This window comes from Scyliorhinus torazame, chromosome 12 (genome assembly GCF_047496885.1).
Source record: "Scyliorhinus torazame isolate Kashiwa2021f chromosome 12, sScyTor2.1, whole genome shotgun sequence".
In the NCBI taxonomy this organism is placed as follows: domain Eukaryota; kingdom Metazoa; phylum Chordata; class Chondrichthyes; order Carcharhiniformes; family Scyliorhinidae; genus Scyliorhinus; species Scyliorhinus torazame.
In genome coordinates, this window is record NC_092718.1 from 1,976,770 (window position 1) to 1,995,109 (window position 18,340).

At 46.2% G+C, this 18,340-nt stretch overlaps 1 protein-coding gene across 3 annotated transcripts in view; it reads left to right on the forward strand.

Annotated features, from left to right (window-relative positions):
• Window positions 1-18,340, forward strand: part of trpm7 (transient receptor potential cation channel, subfamily M, member 7) — a 207,375-nt gene that overhangs the window by 145,098 nt on the left and 43,937 nt on the right. For 2 of the 3 annotated variants that reach the window (XM_072470267.1, XM_072470268.1), the window contains 4 exons: window positions 3,136-3,161; window positions 10,142-10,195; window positions 10,510-10,560; window positions 10,657-10,722. In XM_072470267.1, the coding sequence (XP_072326368.1) occupies window positions 3,136-3,161; window positions 10,142-10,195; window positions 10,510-10,560; window positions 10,657-10,722 (197 nt within the window). Of the gene's footprint in view, window positions 1-1,270; window positions 1,444-3,135; window positions 3,162-10,141; window positions 10,196-10,509; window positions 10,561-10,656; window positions 10,723-18,340 lie in introns of those variants that run through there. The other variant, XR_011933842.1, reaches the window with a different exon arrangement.

The window sequence follows — 18,340 nt, forward strand, 5'->3', positions numbered from 1 at the left end:
TTCAAAATGGCCAGGAACAGATTTTTAAAAATGCGGCCGCACTGCGCATGCGTGTCGATCATCGGTGTGCATGTGCACCGGTGATCGGGCACGCATGCGCCGTGCGGCCGCATTTTTTTTTATATGGTCGCAGCCTTTTTTTTTTTTTCAAGTTCGGGGGGACCAAAAGAATCCAAAACCATTTTCTCCATTTTTCTCAACAACAAGATAAGAGAAAATGGTAGGTCACGCAGATCGGCCGGCGTGGGTCGCGAAGGTGGGCCCGCGTGGGTCGCGAAGGTGGGCCCGCGTGGGTCGCGAAGGTGGGCCCGCGTGGGTCGCGAAGGTGGGCCCGCGTGGGTCGCGAAGGTGGGCCGGTTGGTAAAAATGGGTCCACGGAAAAAAATGTTTGAGAAACACTGCGTTAAATCGCACCCAGAGTTTCTGTCGATATTAATAACGAAAAGTTAATAAAGTCAGCGTTGGCCTGACAGAAAATGAGCCTGGAGAATTAATAAAGGAAGATGAGGAGATGACAAATTAATTGAACAGTATTTTGCATCGGTCTTCACTATAGAGGATGCAAATAACATTCCTAAAATAGCTGTAAACCAGGAAATGGAAGGGAGGGAGGTGCTGCAGAAAATTAGTCATCAGGGAAGTGACACTGAACAAATGTTGGAGCTGTGGCTGACAAGTCTCCGGGTCCCGATGAATTTCATTCTCGAGTCTTAGAAGATGTTTCTAGTGAGGTAGTTGATGCGTTGCTTTTTGTTCTCCATAATCCTCTAGATTCAGGGAAGGCTCCTTTAGAGTGGTATAAAGCGAATGTAACTTATTTATTCAAAAGGAGGGAAACCACTGGTCAGTTAACTTGACATCTGTCATTGGGAAAATATTAGAAGTTATTATTAAAGATGTTATAGCAGGGCACTTAGAAACATTCATGGTAATCAGGCAGAGACAGCAAGGTTTTGTGAAAGGGAAAACATGTTTGGCCAATTTATTGGGAGTTCGTTGAAGAAGTAACACTTGCTGTGGATAAAGGGGAGCCGGTGGATGTACTACACTTAGATTTCCAGAAGGCATTTGATAAGATGTCACATCAAAGGTTATTGCGGAAAATGAAAACTCATGGTGTAGGTGGTAATGTATTGGCATGGACAGAAGATTGGCTAGCTAACCAGAAACAGAGTATGCATAATTGCGTCTTCAGAGTTCGCTCCCTTCTCTCTCCACAGATGCTGTCAGATCTGCTGAGATTGTCTAGTATTTTCTGTTTTTGTTTCAGATTCCAGCATCTGCAGTCATTTGCTTTATAATTGTGTCTTTATTGGTTGGCAAGAAGTAATGAGTGATGTGCCAGAGGGATCAGAGCTGGGGCCTCAACTATTTACAAATAATGACTTGGATGAAGGGACAGAAGATATGGTTGCTAAATTTGTTGATGACAAAGGTGGAAAAGTAAGTCGTGAAGAGGACATAAGGCTACCAAGGGGTATGGACGGGTTAGGTGAGTGAGAAATGATCTGGCAAATAGAGTACAATGTGGGCAAATGTGAAATTCACCATTTTGGCAAGAAGCATAAAAAGGAAACTTATCTAAACGGTGAGAGATTACAAAGCTTGCCGCTGCAGACGGTTCTGGCTGTCCTTATGCATGAATCATAAAAGGCTAATAAGTAGATACAGAAAGTAATTAGGCAAGCTGGAACGTTATTATTGTGAGGCGAATTAAATCCAAAAGTAGATAAATTATGTTTCAAACATACAAGGCATTGGTGAGACCACATCTGGAGTATTGGTCTCCTTATTTAAGGATGAAAATGCATTGGAAGCAGTTCAGCACAGGTACTGACTAATACTTGGAATAGGTGGGTTGTTTTAATAAGAAAGGTCAGACAGTAAGAGTTGAAGAGTAAGAGGCGACTTGATCAAAACCTTTTCCGATCCTGAGGGGTATTGACAGGGTGGATGTGGAGAGGAGGTTACCCCTTGTGGGAGAAGCTGGAACTAGGGGATGCTGTTTAAAATTGAGTGGTCACCTACTTAAACAGCTGAGGAGAAATGTTTGCTCTGGGGGTGGTAGGGCTTTGGAACTATCCCGCAAAAGGCAGTGGAAGCTGAATCTTTGAATATTTTTAAAGCAGTGCTCAGTCGAATCTTGATGAGCAAGGGGGTGAAAGGTTATTGGTGATCGGCAGGACTGTGGAGTTGAGGTTACAATCATGAATAAAGTACAGCACAGGAACAGGCCGTTCGGCCCTCCAAGCCATGATCCTGTTAAATGGAGGAATGGGCTGGAGGGGCTGAGTGGCTTACTAATTAATATTTTCGTATGCATGTAGCTGTGCCCGTGAATTGCATTAAGCTGTTTGCATGAAACACCAGTGTAAATAATTGACCGGGTTTCTCTTTTCCAGTTTCAACCAACAATATTAACTTACTACTGTTTGAATGCACCCACATGTACTGGCTATGATCCTACTGACCTTTAAGTACAATCCTCTTCCTGCCCTGATACCTGCAATGTCAATATCACTGATAATTTGGGTTTTCCAATTTGTGACATGTTACATGATTTAGTTAAATAACCTAGTTAATGTGGGCCATCCTATTCTGGCAAGCAAACAACACTCGGAAGTTTAAAGATGAGACATTTATCTACCTCAGATATGCAATATTTTTAACAAAATAATTAGTTATACTTTTTCTCTGATCATGCTTTGAGAACTGAAATTTAAAAACATTAACAGATCAAAGCTATGGTTTAATTGGTAGAACATCTGTTCAAAAGGAGTGTTCAGACAGAGCAATGCTTCTGCACCAATGTTTAGTTGCTGCAATAACAGAACGTTTCCCTCAAATAGGACATGCTAGAATAGGACATGCTTTTCATGTAAAGAGGAATGTCAGTTGTTGCAGCCTCCAAGGACTAATCTGTTCAGTGGCATTATTCACTATAGTGAATAGTATCTAATGTGTAACTCAAATTAATGTGGAGGATCAAATGTGCTCTAGAAATTATTGAAACTTCAATATGAGTGTGACACAGGGATAATAGATAACATGTTTTCACATGTTTACAGAATCAATGAAAATTAAATTGGTTTAAATCTTTTTGACCGAAATTAACTATTTATTTTTCTATTTCAGGGCAGCTGGTGAAGATGCCTTAAATGGTAAGTCTTAAATCCAAACTGAAATGCAAGTAATGTCACTTACTTTCCAAAAAATGTTGCATTTTAAGAATGTATGATCAATCATAAAACTTTGTTACAAGGCTGAGTCTTGACTTCTGACTTTCTCCTGTTTGATTTTTATACTTTGATGTGACTCGTCAACCTTGCTTTAATGTCCGAGCTACTCCATTCTCGTGCACCACATTCTAATGAATACTAAATTGGTTGATGCTGAGAACTCAAGTTGATTTATACAAGGGAAACAGTGTATTATGTTAATATTCAGAATCTGGCATAAACCTCTAAGACTTAATTCCAATAAGCCTTTTACAACTAAGCACCTTACAATCTGTTTTCTGCCCTTTCTACAGCGAATGTGCCTTGCTTTAAGGGCATAATTGCATTCCTTCTCTTTTGAAGTGAATTTTGGAACATGTCCTTTACAAATACTTTAATCTGATTCTTTCATTAACTTTGTTTTAATATTGGAGCTCTCTGCATAACTGACTTGTCTGATACAGTCAAAACATCAACAACCCATTTCAAGCAGATCATTCTGCATATCTCGGTTGTTTGGGAAAATAATTATTCTGCCCTCATTATGTGCATAGTGTGCCAAAAGTCTGCCTTAAATGTTAAACATAGAACATATAGCGCAGAAGAATGCCTTTCGGGGCATCGAGTGCACCGATCCACTTAAGCCCTCACTTCCACCCTATCTCCATAACCCAATAACCCCTCCTAACCTTTTTGGACAAAAAGGGCAATTTATCACGGCCAATCCACCTAACCTGCATGTCTTTGGACTGTGGGAGGAAACCGGCGCACCCGGAGGAAACCCACGTAGACACGGGGAGAACATGCAAACTCCGCACAGACAGTGACCCAGCGGGGAATCGAACCTGGGACCCTGGTGCTGTGAAGCCACAGTGCTAATCACTATGCTACCATGCTGCCCAATGTTTTTTTAAAAATATATTTTATTAAAGTTTTCAAACACAATTTTTCCACTTTACAAATCAACATAAGAGATAACACAATAACTAATAAGTAACATTATTTAAATAAAATAGTGAACTAGCAAAGTAACAAGAAATAGTGCTCCCCCCCTCTGGGCTGCTGCTGCTGACGATCTATTTTCCCTTAACGTTCCGCGAGATAGTCAAGGAACGGTTGCCACCGCCTGGAGAACCCCTGAACCGATCCTCTCAACGCAAACTTCATCCGTTCCAGTTTTATGAACCCCGCCATATCGTTTATCCAGGCCTCCACGCCGGGGGGTTTCGCTTCCTTCCACATGAGTAAGATCCTTCGCCGGGCTACCAGGGACGCAAAGGCCAGAATATCGGCCTCTTTCGCCTCCTGCACTCCCGGCTCTTCCGCTACCCGAAATATAGCTAACCCCCAGCCTGGCTTGACCCGGACCTTCACCACCTTTGAAATCACCCTTGCCACTCCCCTCCAGTACTCATCCAGTGCCGGACACGACCAGAACATGTGTGTGGTTCGCCGGGCTTCCCAAGCACCTCCCGCACCTGTCCTCCACTCCGAAGAACCTGCTCAGTCTTGCCCCCGTCATGTGTGCTCTGTGTAGAACCTTGAATTGTATCAGGCTAAGCCTGGCACACGAGAAAGAGGAATTTACCATACTTAGGGCATCAGCTCACAGCCCCTCCTCAATCCCCTCCCCCAGCTCTTCCCATTTTCCTTTCAGCTCCTCTACCAGCGCCTCCCCTCGTCCCTCATCTCCCGGTATATTTCGGACACTTTGCCCTCCCCGACCCATACCCCTGAAATCACTCTATCCTGGATCCCCTGTGTTGGGAGCAGCGGAAATTCCCTCACCTGTTGCCTCGTGAACGCCCTCACTTGCATATATCTGAAGATATTCCCCGGGGGCAAATCATACTTTTCCTCCAGCGCTCCCAGGCTCACAAACTCCCCATCAACAAACAAGTCTCTCAATCTCCTAATTCCTGCCCGATGCCAGCTCTGGAACCCTCCGTCCATCCTTCCTGGGACAAACCTATGGTTGTTCCTGATCGGGGATCATACCAAGGCACCCGTCACCCCCCTGTGTCGCCTCCATTTCCCCCAGATCCTTAAGGTTGCCGCCACCACTGGGTTCGTGGTATACCTTTTCGGGGAAAGCGGTAGCGGCGCCGTCACCAGCGCCTTGAGGCTCGTTCCTTTACAGGACGCCATCTCCAGCCTCTTCCACGCCGCCCCCTCTCCCTCCCTCATCCACTTACAAACCATCGCCACATTGGCGGCCCAGTAGTAGTCGTCCAGATTCGGCAACGCCAGTCCCCCTCTGTCCCTGCTGCGCTGCAGGAACCCCTCCTTACCCTCGGGGTCTTCCCTGCCCACACGAAACTCATAACACTCTTATCTATTTTCTTCAAAAAGGCCTTAGTGATCAAAATGGGGAGACATTGAAACACAAAAAGAAACCTTGGGAGGACCATCATCTTGACCGCCTGCACTCTGCCCGCCAGTGAGAGCGGCAGCATATCCCACCTCTTGAAATCCTCCTCCATCTGCTCCAGCAGCCACGTCAGATTGAGTTTGTGTAGAGTTCCCCAGCTCTTGCCGACCTGAATCCCCAAATATCGGAAGCTCCTTTCCACTCTCCTTAACGGCAGGGTGTCTATCCCTCTTCCCTGATCCCCGGGATGTACTACGAAAAGCTCACTCTTCCCCATATTAAGCCTATATCCCGAAAAATCTCCAAACTCCCTCAATATCTGCATAACCTCTGTCATCCCCTCTACAGGATCCGCCACATATAGCAGTAGGTCATCTGCGTAGAGTGACACTCGGTGTTCCTCTCCCCCTCTAACCACCCCCCTCCATTTCCTAGAGTCTCTCAGCGCTATGGCCAGTGGTTCAATTGCCAGCGCGAACAGTAATGGGGACAGGGGGCACCCCTGCCTTGTTCCCCTATGTAACCGAAAATACTCCGATCTCTGCCGATTTGTGACTACACTTGCCACTGGGGCCCCATAGAGGAGTTTGACCCAACTGACAAACCCCTCCCCGAACCCAAACCTCCTCAACTCCTCCCATAAATACTCCCACTCTACCCTATCGAATGCCCTCTCTGCATCCATCGCTACCACTGTCTCTGCCTCCCCCTCCGCTGGGGGCATCATTATCACCCCCAACAGCTGTCCCACGTTGACATTCAGTTGTCTCCCCTTTACAAACCCTGTCTGGTCTTCATGCACCACCCCCGGGACACAATCTTCGATCCTCGTCGCCAGCACTTTTGCCAGCAACTTGGCGTCTACATTCAGGAGCGAGATAGGCCTATATGACCCGCATTGCAGCGGATCTTTATCCCGCTTCAGGATTAGTGATATCGTCGCCTCCGGCATTGTCGGGGGTAGAGTCCCCCCTTCTCTGGCCTCGTTAAAGGTTCTCGCCAGCAGCGGGGCCAACAAGTCCACATATTTCCTGTAAAATTCCACCGGGAACCCGTCTGGTCCCGGGGCCTTCCCTGCCTGCATGTTCCCCAGTCCTTTAATCACCTCATCCACCCCAATTGGGGCCCCCAGACCTGCCACCTCCTGCTCCTCCACCCTCGGGAACCTTAGTTGGTCCAGAAACTGTTGCATCCCCTCTTTTCCCTCCGGGGGTTGGGACCTATATAGCCTCTCATAAAAGGTCTTAAACACCTCATTTACCTTCCCTGCTCTCCGCTCCGTAGTTCCCGTTTCATCCCTAATTCCCCCTATTTCCCTTGCCGCTATCCTCTTACGAAGCTGGTGGGCCAGCAGCCGGCTCGCCTTTTCCCCATATTCGTATCTCATCCCTGTGCCTTCCTCCACTGTGCCTCTGCCTTCCCTGTGGTCAGCAGGTCAAACTCCGTCTGAAGTCTTCGCCTCTCTCTATATAGTCCTTCGTCCGGGGCCTCCGCATATCTTTTATCCACACTCTCAATCTCCCCCACTAATCTCTCCCTTTCTTTGCCCTCTTTTTTTCTCTAATGGAGATCAACTCTCCCCTAACCACCGCCTTCAGCCCTTCCCATACCCCCCCCCCCCCCCCCCCCCCAAACCTGGATCTCACCATCATCATTGGCCTCCAGGTACCTCTCAATACATCCCCGCACCCTTCCACAGACCCCCTCATCCACCAATAGTCCCACATCCAGTCGCCAGAGTGGGCGCTGTTCCCTCTCCTCTCCTAGTTCCAGATCCACCCAGTGCATGGTCTGAAACGGCTATGGCCGAATACTCCGTTCCTGCCACCCTCGAAATCAGTGCCCTGCTCAAAACAAAGAAATCTATCCGGGAGTATACCTTATGGACATGGGAGAAAAAGGAGAACTCTTTGGCCAACGGCCTGGCAAATCTCCATGGATCCACTCGCTCCATGAACCCCCTGAGCACCTTGGCCGCTGCCGGCCTTCTTCCGGTCCTGGATCTAGACCGATCTAACCCTGGATCCACCACAGTATTGAAATTCCCCCCCCCCCCCCCCCCCCCCATTACCAGGCTTCCCACCTCCAGGTCCGGGATACGACCCAGCATCCGCTTCATAAATCCCGCGTCGTCCCAGTTCGGGGCATATACATTTACCAGCACAACCTCCTTTCCCTGCAATCTACCACTCACTATCACATATCTACCCCCATTGTCCACCACTATATTCCTAGCCTCGAACGACACCCGTTTCCCCACCCCTCTATTTTTCACGTCCAACCCTGCCGTCCAGTTCCCGCGCACCCACCCGTCCCCCAGGCGGGGCACACCCGTCCCGACCACCTCTTCCCTTACCAGCTCCCCCTCGCTCCCAGCAGCAGCAACCCAGTTGAACCCCCCCCCCCCCCAGCTAGATCCCCATCTAGCATGGTTACTCCCCCCATGATGCTTCTGAAAGTCAGCTGACTCCAACTGACCCCGGCTTCCCCTGCTCTCTCCTTGACCGCCCCGTGTGTGGAACTCTCATCCTCCTTGCGCCTATCTTCCCGCCATCATCTCCCTAGCACGGGAAAAAACCCGCGCTTTCCTGGATCGGCTCCGCCCCCCATGGCACAGCTCCCCAATTCTCTCCCCCCCCCCCCCCCCCCCCCCAAAGTCCCTTTTTCCACCGGCACCCACATTTCTCCGTGTCCCCCCGTCAAGAAGAGAAAAAATCCCGTCTTATCGTCCCAATACTGTGAACCTCCCATTCCCCAATTTACATTTCTATACATCAACATCGTCGTCTCCCCCCCAGCATCAGTCCCTCAGTTCTGGTCCAATTTCTCTTCTTGGATGAAGGTCCATGCCTCATCCGACGTTTCAAAGTAGTAATGTTTGCCTTGGTGCGTGACCCACAATCGCGCCGGCTGCAGCATCCCAAACTTTATTTTCTTCTTGTGAAGCACTGCCTTGGCCCGATTAAATCTCGCCACCTCCGCGCTCCAGTCCTGATACCCTCGTATCACCGCATTCTCCCACCTGCTACTCCGTACCACCTTGGCCCAGCTCAAAACCGCCTCTCTGTCGGTGAAGTGGTGAAATCTCACCACTATCGCCCTTGGTGGTTCTCCAGCCTTTGGTCTCCTCTCAAGGACCCGGTGAGCCCCTTCCACCTCCAGGGGGCCCGAGGGGGCCTCAGCTCCCATTAGCGAATGGAGCATCGTGCTCACATAAGCCCCAACGTCAGCTCCCTCCACTCCCTCGGGGAGACCCAGAATCCGGAGGTTCTTTCTCCTTGAGCTGTTCTCCAGGACTTCGAGCCTTTCGATACACCTCTTATGTAGCGCCTCGTGAGTCTCCATTTTTACCGCTAGGCCCAGAATCTCATCCTCGTTCTCAGATGCCTTCGCCTTCACCCCACGGAGCTCTATCGCCTGGGCCTTTTGAGTTTCTTTTAGCCCTTCGATTGCCAATAACATCGGCGCCAGCACCTCCTCCTTTAATTCCTCCACACACTGTCGGAGGAATTCCTGCTGGTCCGGGCCCCATGTCGTCTGGCTCCATCCGCCGCCATCTTGCTTCTTCCTTCTCTTCTCTGCCGCTGCTCCAAAGGATCCTTCGCAATCTGGCCACTACCACCGATCCTTTCCATACACACCCGGGAGGACTCCTTCCTTCGTCATCCCACACTGGGTTTGGTCCAAAAAAAATTCCGTTGGGGCTCCCAAAAAGAGCCCAAAAGTCCGTTTGAACGGGAGCTCCCGAAACGTGCGGCTTAGCAGTGCATCGCCGCAACCGGAAGTCCCTGCTGCCCAATGTTAAGCAACACCTGAAGTATTTATACAAGACCAGATTTCTACAGAAGTTAACTTTACAACGAAACTCTGCTGCCTGCAGCACTGAGGACCCGGGTTCGATCCCGGCCCTGGGTCACTGTCCATGTAGAGCTTGCGTGGGTTTCATCCTACAACCCAAAAAATGTGCATGGTAGATGGATTGGCCGTGCCCGTTAATTGGAAAAAAGATTTTTTAAAAAACTTTACAAGAAAACTATGAAGATTTCTTCGTTCATGCTCAGACCAGACCAAAGCTTCCTCTTATAGCCATAAGTGCAAAAATATTTAACACCAGTAACTTACTGCTCCATTCCTCCACAGAAATTGCAGGTTATTTTGGTATCATCGTGTAAATGTTGATTTACACAGGGGCTTGTTTAGCACAGTGGGCTAAACAGCTGTCTTGTAATGCAGAACAAGGCCAGCAGCGCGGGTTAAATTCCCGAACAGGCACCGGAATGTGGCGACTAGGGGCTTTTCACTGTAACTTCATTGAAGCCTACTTGTGACAATAAGCGATTATTATATTATTATTAAATGTGTTTACAATATCTATATTAAAACTCCAAATAGTATGCAAGATTCAAAATAAAATGCATTATTAAAAATTAGGTCAATGGTTTTTGTGGCGGCTTCTAATCCTTCTGTGTTCCATGGTTCCCTGTTTTATGGAAGTTAGTGTGGCAGTTCCATATTTGTGTGTTTTAATGTTTTTAATCTCCATCTATTTCAGCGCCACACTTTTACCATGCTCATCAATCTCATGGAAGGCACAAGAAAATGGGAGGTGTGGTAGACTGATATTTTCTCTCCGCTTTTTGCACCAAATATTCTTGGGCGGGGGGGGGGGGGGGGTGGGTGCTGGCTGGCTGCTGGGGCCATGGAAGGGAGGGGGTGGAGAAAGAGGCTGTCTTGTTTCGTACCAAATATTGAACTAAAATATGCTGGCCTCTTGCTTTTGCAACTAAGCAATGTTTTTGAAGAGTTGCTTTCTTCTTGTTCCTTGTACTTGCGCAAAGAAAACTTTTCTTCTCTCACAGGAGTTCCGCTGAATTTTATTTCTAAAGGATTAAATCTTATTTTTCCTCTTCCACCTTCTAGTGATTGGGTCTCCTTTCAAGCCTGTACTGGATGTAAATTACTATTATTCGGGTCAGTATTACAAAATAAATATAAAAACTACACATACTTGGTGACAAATGTCTCAATGAACTGACTGATTGAGGTGTGTACCTGTGTTTTTGACAGCTGTTGAGAGGAATAATTTGATGAGGCTTTCTCAGAGCATTCCGTTTACGCCTCTCCCAAACAGAGGTGAGTGGAATTAGTATTAAAACTATTTGACTCGTGTAATACATTTAGACATTCATTCCAGCTAACGTGTCCTATTGTTTTACAGTCAACATCTTCTGCTGAGTATAGACAAACTTGAATATGCCCCCCAGGGAGCCCATTGTGACCTCCACACAAATTGCCTTGAAGTACGCGTCTGTAATCTTGGGACTTATACCTAAAAAGAATTCAATTCTAACTTCATCCTTGCATATTTTGCACAATCTGATACGTCATTTATTTTGTCTATTTGTCAGGTTTTTGGACACTGATGTATAGAGGTTACAGACAGATGACCTCCTTTCTGACCTGTATCACCGTAGCTCAATAACCAATGGCTAGAACATGCACGAGCAGATAGTGGGAATTTGCTGTGGTTTTTTTTTCTCTGCCTGTGTGAAGAACCTTAACTTTATTTGGTTTTGCTCTTAGTAACGTGGATTAACTTTAATCATTATGTGGTAAATGGTAAATATGGAATCCCCTAAGTTCAAGGTGGAGCACACCAGGTCTCCAAAATAACGCTGTACGTACAGTGTATATTTAACAACTGTTAATTCCAGTATTGTTTGCTTTTGATTATGCTGATATGAGATTTTTTTCCCCTGAAAGATTATTCCAGTCAACCTACTCAGCAGGTCTGTTTCAGAACAGAAAGGCCTAAAGTGCTCCTGGCAACCTCCTACCTTAATCAAAAATATTACATTTTATCTGTTATAAAACGAGGAATTGTCTTTTGTTTTTTTAAAGGGAACACAATGATTGGGTTTACGTTCATTGTCTAAATACCACACACAGGCTGTAGGAGAATGTGAACATTAACTTTGACTTGGGAGGAGTCTGTCATTTCTTAGTCAGTGTGTTGTGGATTTTAGACCCACTCTTGAAAGTCGAGTCCAAACTAAATATCCACCTTTCGTTATTTTGCCAGACATTGTTTAGAAATAAGTGGTCACCCATTGAAAACTAGATGAGCTGAACTTATTTCACTGAGGGTCAGGAGTCTTTGGAGATGTCTTCCTGAGAAGACGGTGGAAGCTTTGTATATTTTTACGGCAGAGGTGGATAGATTGAGTCAGCAAGGGGATGATAGGGGGTAGGCGGGATGGAGAGCTGAGGTTACTGCCAGATCAGCCATGATCTTATTAAATAGTGTAGGAGCCTGAGGGCTGAACTGCCTTGTTCGTATGCTTGTATAAATCTGTGTCTTCCAATTACTGACTGTGCAGGAAGATTCTCCTCGCTTACTCTTATCAAAACCCCATATGATTTATTTTATTTATTTTTAAAAAATAATTTGGTGTACCCAATTAATTTTTTCCAATTAAGGGGCAATTTAGCGTGGCCAATCCACCTAGCCTGCGCATCTTTGAGTTGTGGGGGCGAAACCCACGCACGAGGGGCCAGATGGCCGACTCCTGCTCCTAGTTCTTATGTTCTTAATGTGCAAACTCCACACGGACAGTGACCCGGGGCCGGGATCGAACCCAGAACCTCAGTGCCGCGAGGCAGCAGTGCTAACCACTATGCCACCCTAAACCCTTCATGAATTTGAACATCTTTACTAAATCTGCCTTTACAATCGCTGTCCAAACAACTGAAGCCCATCATTCCTGGTATTCTAGTAAAACTCCTCCGCATTCAGAATTGGACACAATTCTAGGGCACACACTTTTTAAACTTATACCATTTAGTTAATACCGTGTTTCCTCAATCTTCCTATTAAAATCCATTATTCCCTGATTCTCTACATTAAAGTACATCTGCCATGTTTCTGTCTTTTAGAACATAGAACAGTACAGCACACAACAGGCCCTTCGGCCCTCGATGTTGTGCCGAGCTTTGTCCGAAACCAAGATCAAGCTATCCCACTCCCTGTCATTCTGGTGTGCTCCATGTGCCTATCCAATAACCACTTCAAAGTTGCTAAAGTGTCCGACTCCACTATCACAGCAGGCAGTCCATTCCACATTCTAACCACTCTGAGTAAAGAACCTACCGCGGACATCCCTCCTATATCTCCCACCCTGAACCTTATAGTTATGCCCCCTTGTAACAGCTACATCCACCCAAGGAAATAGTCTCTGAACGTCCACTCTATCCCCTTCATCATCTTATAAACCTCCATTAAGTTGCCTCTCATCCTCCTTCGCTCCAATAACAAAAACCCTAGCTCCCTCAACCTTTCCTCATAAGACCTACCCTCCAATCCAGGCAGCATCCTGGTAAATCTCATTTGCACCCTTTCCAATGCTTCTACATCCTTCCTATAATGAGGTGACCAGAACTGCACGCACTACTCCAAATGTGGTCTCACCAGGGTCATGTACAGTTGCAGCATAACCCCACGGCTCTTAAACTCAAGCCCCATGTTAATAAACTCTAACACACTATAGGCCTTCTTCACGGCTCTATCCACTTGAGTGGCAACCTTCAGAGATCTGTGGACATGAACCCCAAGATCTCTCTGTTCCTCCACATTCCTCAGAACCCTGCCGTTGACCCTGTAATCCGCATTCAAATTTGTCCTACCAAAATGAATCACCTCGCACTTATCAGGGTTAAACTCCATCTGCCATTTTTCGGCCCAGCTCTGCATCCTATCAATGTCTCTTTGCAGCTTACAACAGCCCTCTAACACATCCACTACTCCACCAATCTTGGTGTACTCAGCAAATTTACTGACTCACCCTTCAGCCCCCTCCTCCAAGTCATAGATAAAAATCACAAATAGCAGAGGACCCAGCACTGATCCCTGTGGTACACCACAGTCTGAAAATTTTCCATCTACCACCACCCCCTGTCTTCTATGTGATAGCCAGTTACTTATCCAATTGGCCAAATTTCCCTCCATCCCACACCTCCTTACTTTCTTCATGAGCCGACCATGGGGAACCTTATCAAATGCCTTACTGAAATCCATGTATACGATATCAACTGCTCTACCTTCATCTACACACTTAGTCATTCTTTTATTTCTCACATGAGTAAAAACCCTTGGGGTTTTCCTTGATCCGACCCGCCAAGGACTTCTCATGCCCCCTCCTAGCTCTCCTAAACCCTTTTTTTTTTAGCTCATTCCTTGCTACCTTGTAACCCTCAAGCGACCCGACTGAACCTTGTTTTCTCATCCTTACACACGCTTCCTTTTTTACATTCAACATCTTTTGTGAACCATGGTTCCCTCACACGGCCATTTCCTCCCTGCCTGACAGGGACATGCCTATCAAGGACACGCAATATTTGTTCCTTGAATAAGCTCCACTTTTCATTTGTGCCTTTCTCTGACAGTTTCTGTTCCCATCTTATGCTCCCTAATTCTTGCCTAATCGCATCATAATTACCCCTCCCCCAATTATAAACCTTGCCCTGCCGTATGGCACTATCCCTCTCCATTGCAATAGTGAAAGACACCGAATTGTGGTCACTATCTCCAAAGTGCTCTCCCACAAACAAATCTAACACTTGGCCCGGTTCATTACCCAGTACCAAATCCAATGTGGCCCCACCACTTGTCGGCCTATCCACATATTGTGTCAGGAAACCCTCCTGCACACACTGTACAAAAACTATCCCACCCGAACTGTTCAACTTATAGAGGTTCCAATCAATATTTGGAAAGTTAAAGTCACCCATGACAACTACCCTGAGACCTCCACACCTATCCATCATCTGCTTTGCAATTTCTTCCTCCACATCTCTATTACTATTTGGGGGCCTATAGAAAACTCCTAACAATGTGACCGCTCCTTTCATAGATTATCATAGAATTTACAGTGCAGAAGGAGGCCATTCGACCCATCGAGTCTGCACCGGCTCTTGGAAAGAGCACCCTGCCCAAGGTCAACACCTCCGCCCTATCCCCATAACCCAGTAACCCCACCTAACACTAAGGGCAATTTCCTATTTCTAACTTCAGCCCATATTCCCTTAGTAGGCAGATCCCTCTCGAACTGCCTTTCTGCAGCAGTTAAACTATCCTTGATTAACAATGCAACTCTTTCACCTCTTTTACCACCTTCCCTACTCTTACTGAAACATCTATACCCTGGAACTTCCAACAACCATTCCTGTCCCTGGTCTAACCATGTCTCCGTAATGGCCACAACATCGTAGTCCCAAGTACCAATCCACGCTCCAAGTTGACCTACCTTATTCCGGATGCTCCTTGCATTAAAGTAGACACACTTCAACCCACCTTTCTGTCTGTCGGTACACTCCTGCGACCTTGATACCCTCCTTAGTACCTCACTACTCTCAACACTGGCTTCTGGACTACAGCTCGTTTTCCCAGCCCCCTGACAAATTAGTTTAACCCCCCCCCCCCCCCACCCCGGAAGAGCCGTAGCAAATTTTCCTCCCAGGATATTGGTGCCCCTCTGGTTCAGGTGCAAACCGTCCTGCTTGTACAGGTCCCACGTTCCCCAGAATGTGCTCCAATTATCCAATTTTCAACTATACTACACAAGCTCTGGATTTCCTGAAGTCATTCATGTTGCTTTTTATTGTTAATTTAAAAAAAAAAATATCTTGTCAACATGTGCAGAAGCGACCAAGATGACAAATATTTAAATTGTGGAGCAAATTATATAACTTAAGATGTTTCTATAGGAAATATATTGTTATATAAAGTAATTTCTCTACTTTATTGCTCTCAAAGCACATGAGGACATGTATTGCACATAGGATGAACTGACAGACATTAGGAATCAGGGCTGTATATATTTTCATGTTATGAAAATCAATATTTTATTTAAGTACATGTCACAAAGGAATTCTAGACCGATATTGTGAAATGTGGCGAGTGTATGTGTACATTGTCTGCAGAGTGAAAGTGTTTCCTCCAGCAAGTGGTGTGAAAACTGTTTCGAGCACCATCTACTGGAATTCAATTGTATGTCACATTTTTTGTGTAATATCTGTTTGAATTGTGTATCCCACTTCATACAAGGCAGAAAATGGCTGTGAATTTTCAACAAGAAGACCCTTTTATTAAAAATAATCGGTGACGAACATAGGCTTAAAATGCAATATCCGAAGATCATTTAACGGATAGCATTCGGGACAAACAGAATTGTCAAGTTAGCAGGTGGTTGCTAGTGGAGTGTCCCAAGAATCCGTGCTTGGACCTCAGTTATTTACAATCTGCATCTGGGTGGGGTTTGGGGATTGGGGGGGGGGGGGGGGTGGGGGTGAAGGAAAGAGTATAATATTATCCAAGTTTACTGAGGGGGGGGGTGAAGGAAAGAGTATAATATTATCCAAGTTTACTGGTAATATGAAGCTGGGACAGTAAGCAGTTAGGACAGTTTTGACAGAAATCTTTGGATCCTCGCTGTCTTCAGGGGATGTCCCGGAGGACTGGAGAATAGCCAATGTTGTTCCTCTGTTTAAGAAGGGTAGCAAGGATAATCCCGGGAACTACAGGCCGGTGAGCCTGACTTCAGTGGTAGGGAAATTACTGGAGAGAATTCTTCGAGACAGGATCTACTCCCATTTGGAAGCAAATGGACGTATTAGTGAGAGGCAGCACGGTTTTGTGAAGGGAAGGTCGTGTCTCACTAACTTGATAAGAGTTTTTCGAGGAGGTCACTAAGATGATTGATGCAGGTAGGGCAGTAGATGTTGTCTATATGGACTTCAGTAAGGCCTTTGACAAGGTCCCTCATGGTAGACTAGTACAAAAGGTGAAGTCACACGGGATCAGGGGTGAACTGGCAAGGTGGATACAGAACTGGCTAGGCCATAGAAGGCAGAGGGTAGCAATGGAGGGATGCTTTTCTCATTGGAGGGCTGTGACCAGTGGTGTTCCACAGGGATCAGTGCTGGGACCTTTGCTCTTTGTAGTATATATAAATGATTTGGAGGAAAATGTAACTGGTCTGATTAGTAAGTTTGCAGACGACACAAAGGTTGGTGGAATTGCGGATAGCGATGAGGACTGTCTGAGGATACAGCAGGATTTAGATTGTCTGGAGACTTGGGCGGAGAGATGGCAGATGGAGTTTAATCCGGACAAATGTGTGGTAATGCATTTTGGAAGGGCTAATGCAGGTAGGGAATATACAGTGAATGGTAGAACCCTCAAGAGTATTGAAAGTCAAAGAGATCTAGGAGTACAGGTCCACAGGTCATTGAAAGGGGCAACACAGGTGGAGAAGGTAGTCAAGAAGGCATACGGCATGCTTGCCTTCATTGGCCGGGGCATTGAGTATAAGAATTGGCAAGTCATGTTGCAGCTGTATAGAACCTTAGTTAGGCCACACTTGGAGTATAGTGTTCAATTCTGGTCGCCACACTACCAGAAGGATGTGGAGGCTTTAGAGAGGGTGCAGAAGAGATTTACCAGAATGTTGCCTGGTATGGAGGGCATAAGCTATGAGGAGCGATTGAATAAACTCGGTTTGTTCTCACTGGAACGAAGGAGGTTGAGGGGCGACCTGATAGAGGTATACAAAATTATGAGGGGCATAGACAGAGTGGATAGTCAGAGGCTTTTCCCCAGGGTAGAGGGGTCAATTACTAGGGGGCATAGGTTTAAGGTGAGAGGGGCAAAGTTTAGAGTAGATGTACGAGGCAAGTTTTTTACGCAGAGGGTAGTGGGTGCCTGGAACTCACTACCGGAGGAGGTAGTGGAAGCAGGGACGATAGGGACATTTAAGGGGCATCTTGACAAATATATGAATAGGATGGGAATAGAAGGATACGGACCCAGGAAGTGTAGAAGATTGTAGTTTAGTCGGGCAGTATGGTCGGCACGGGCTTGGAGGGCCGAAGGGCCTGTTCCTGTGCTGTACATTTCTTTGTTCTTTGTTCTTTTGACACGGGCTGCAAAGGGGTATATCGGGTTAAGTGAGTGGCTATGAAGGTGACAAATTGAATATAATTGAAGGAATGTGAAATTATTGACTTTGGTAAGAAAAATAAAGATTTGGGGGGGGGGCAACAAAGATCACTGGATGAATTCCTGGGAAAAGAGAGTTGTCCTGGGAGGAGAAATTGAGGAGGATGAAATATCTGAAGTACAACTCCTACACCCATCAGTCCGTCTGCAAATCTGAACCTATATCTCCTGTCCTATTTGTTCCATAAAATACATCAGAGGGATATAGCTCCTTGGTTGTTGTTTAATTCTAGCCATAGATGTCCTGTCTTTGACCCCTTGAGGACACTCTCCTAGCTTTGTAATTTTTTTAAAATCAAAGCTGCAACCCTTTCTCTTTTTGCTGTCTTGGTCAAATACCTTGTACTGAGAAATTTGAAGTATCCAGCCCTCCTATTTTTTGTTTTTGAGCCAGGTCTTAGTTGTAGCCACTATATCCTGTTCCCAGCAGGTGTGCAGCACGGTGGCACAGTGGTTAGCACTGTTGCCTCACGGCACCTAGGTCCCAGTTTCGATCCCGGCTCTGGGTCACTGTCTGTGTGGGTTTCCCTCTCACAACCCACAGATGTGCAGGGTAGGTGGATTGACCAAGCTAAAATTGCCCCCTAATTGGAAAAAATTAATTGGGGTACTCTATAAATTTTTTTTTTAATGTTCCCAGCAGGTTCATTCTATATTATTTCTAATAGTCCTCTTGTGAATCTTGTTTCTATTTTG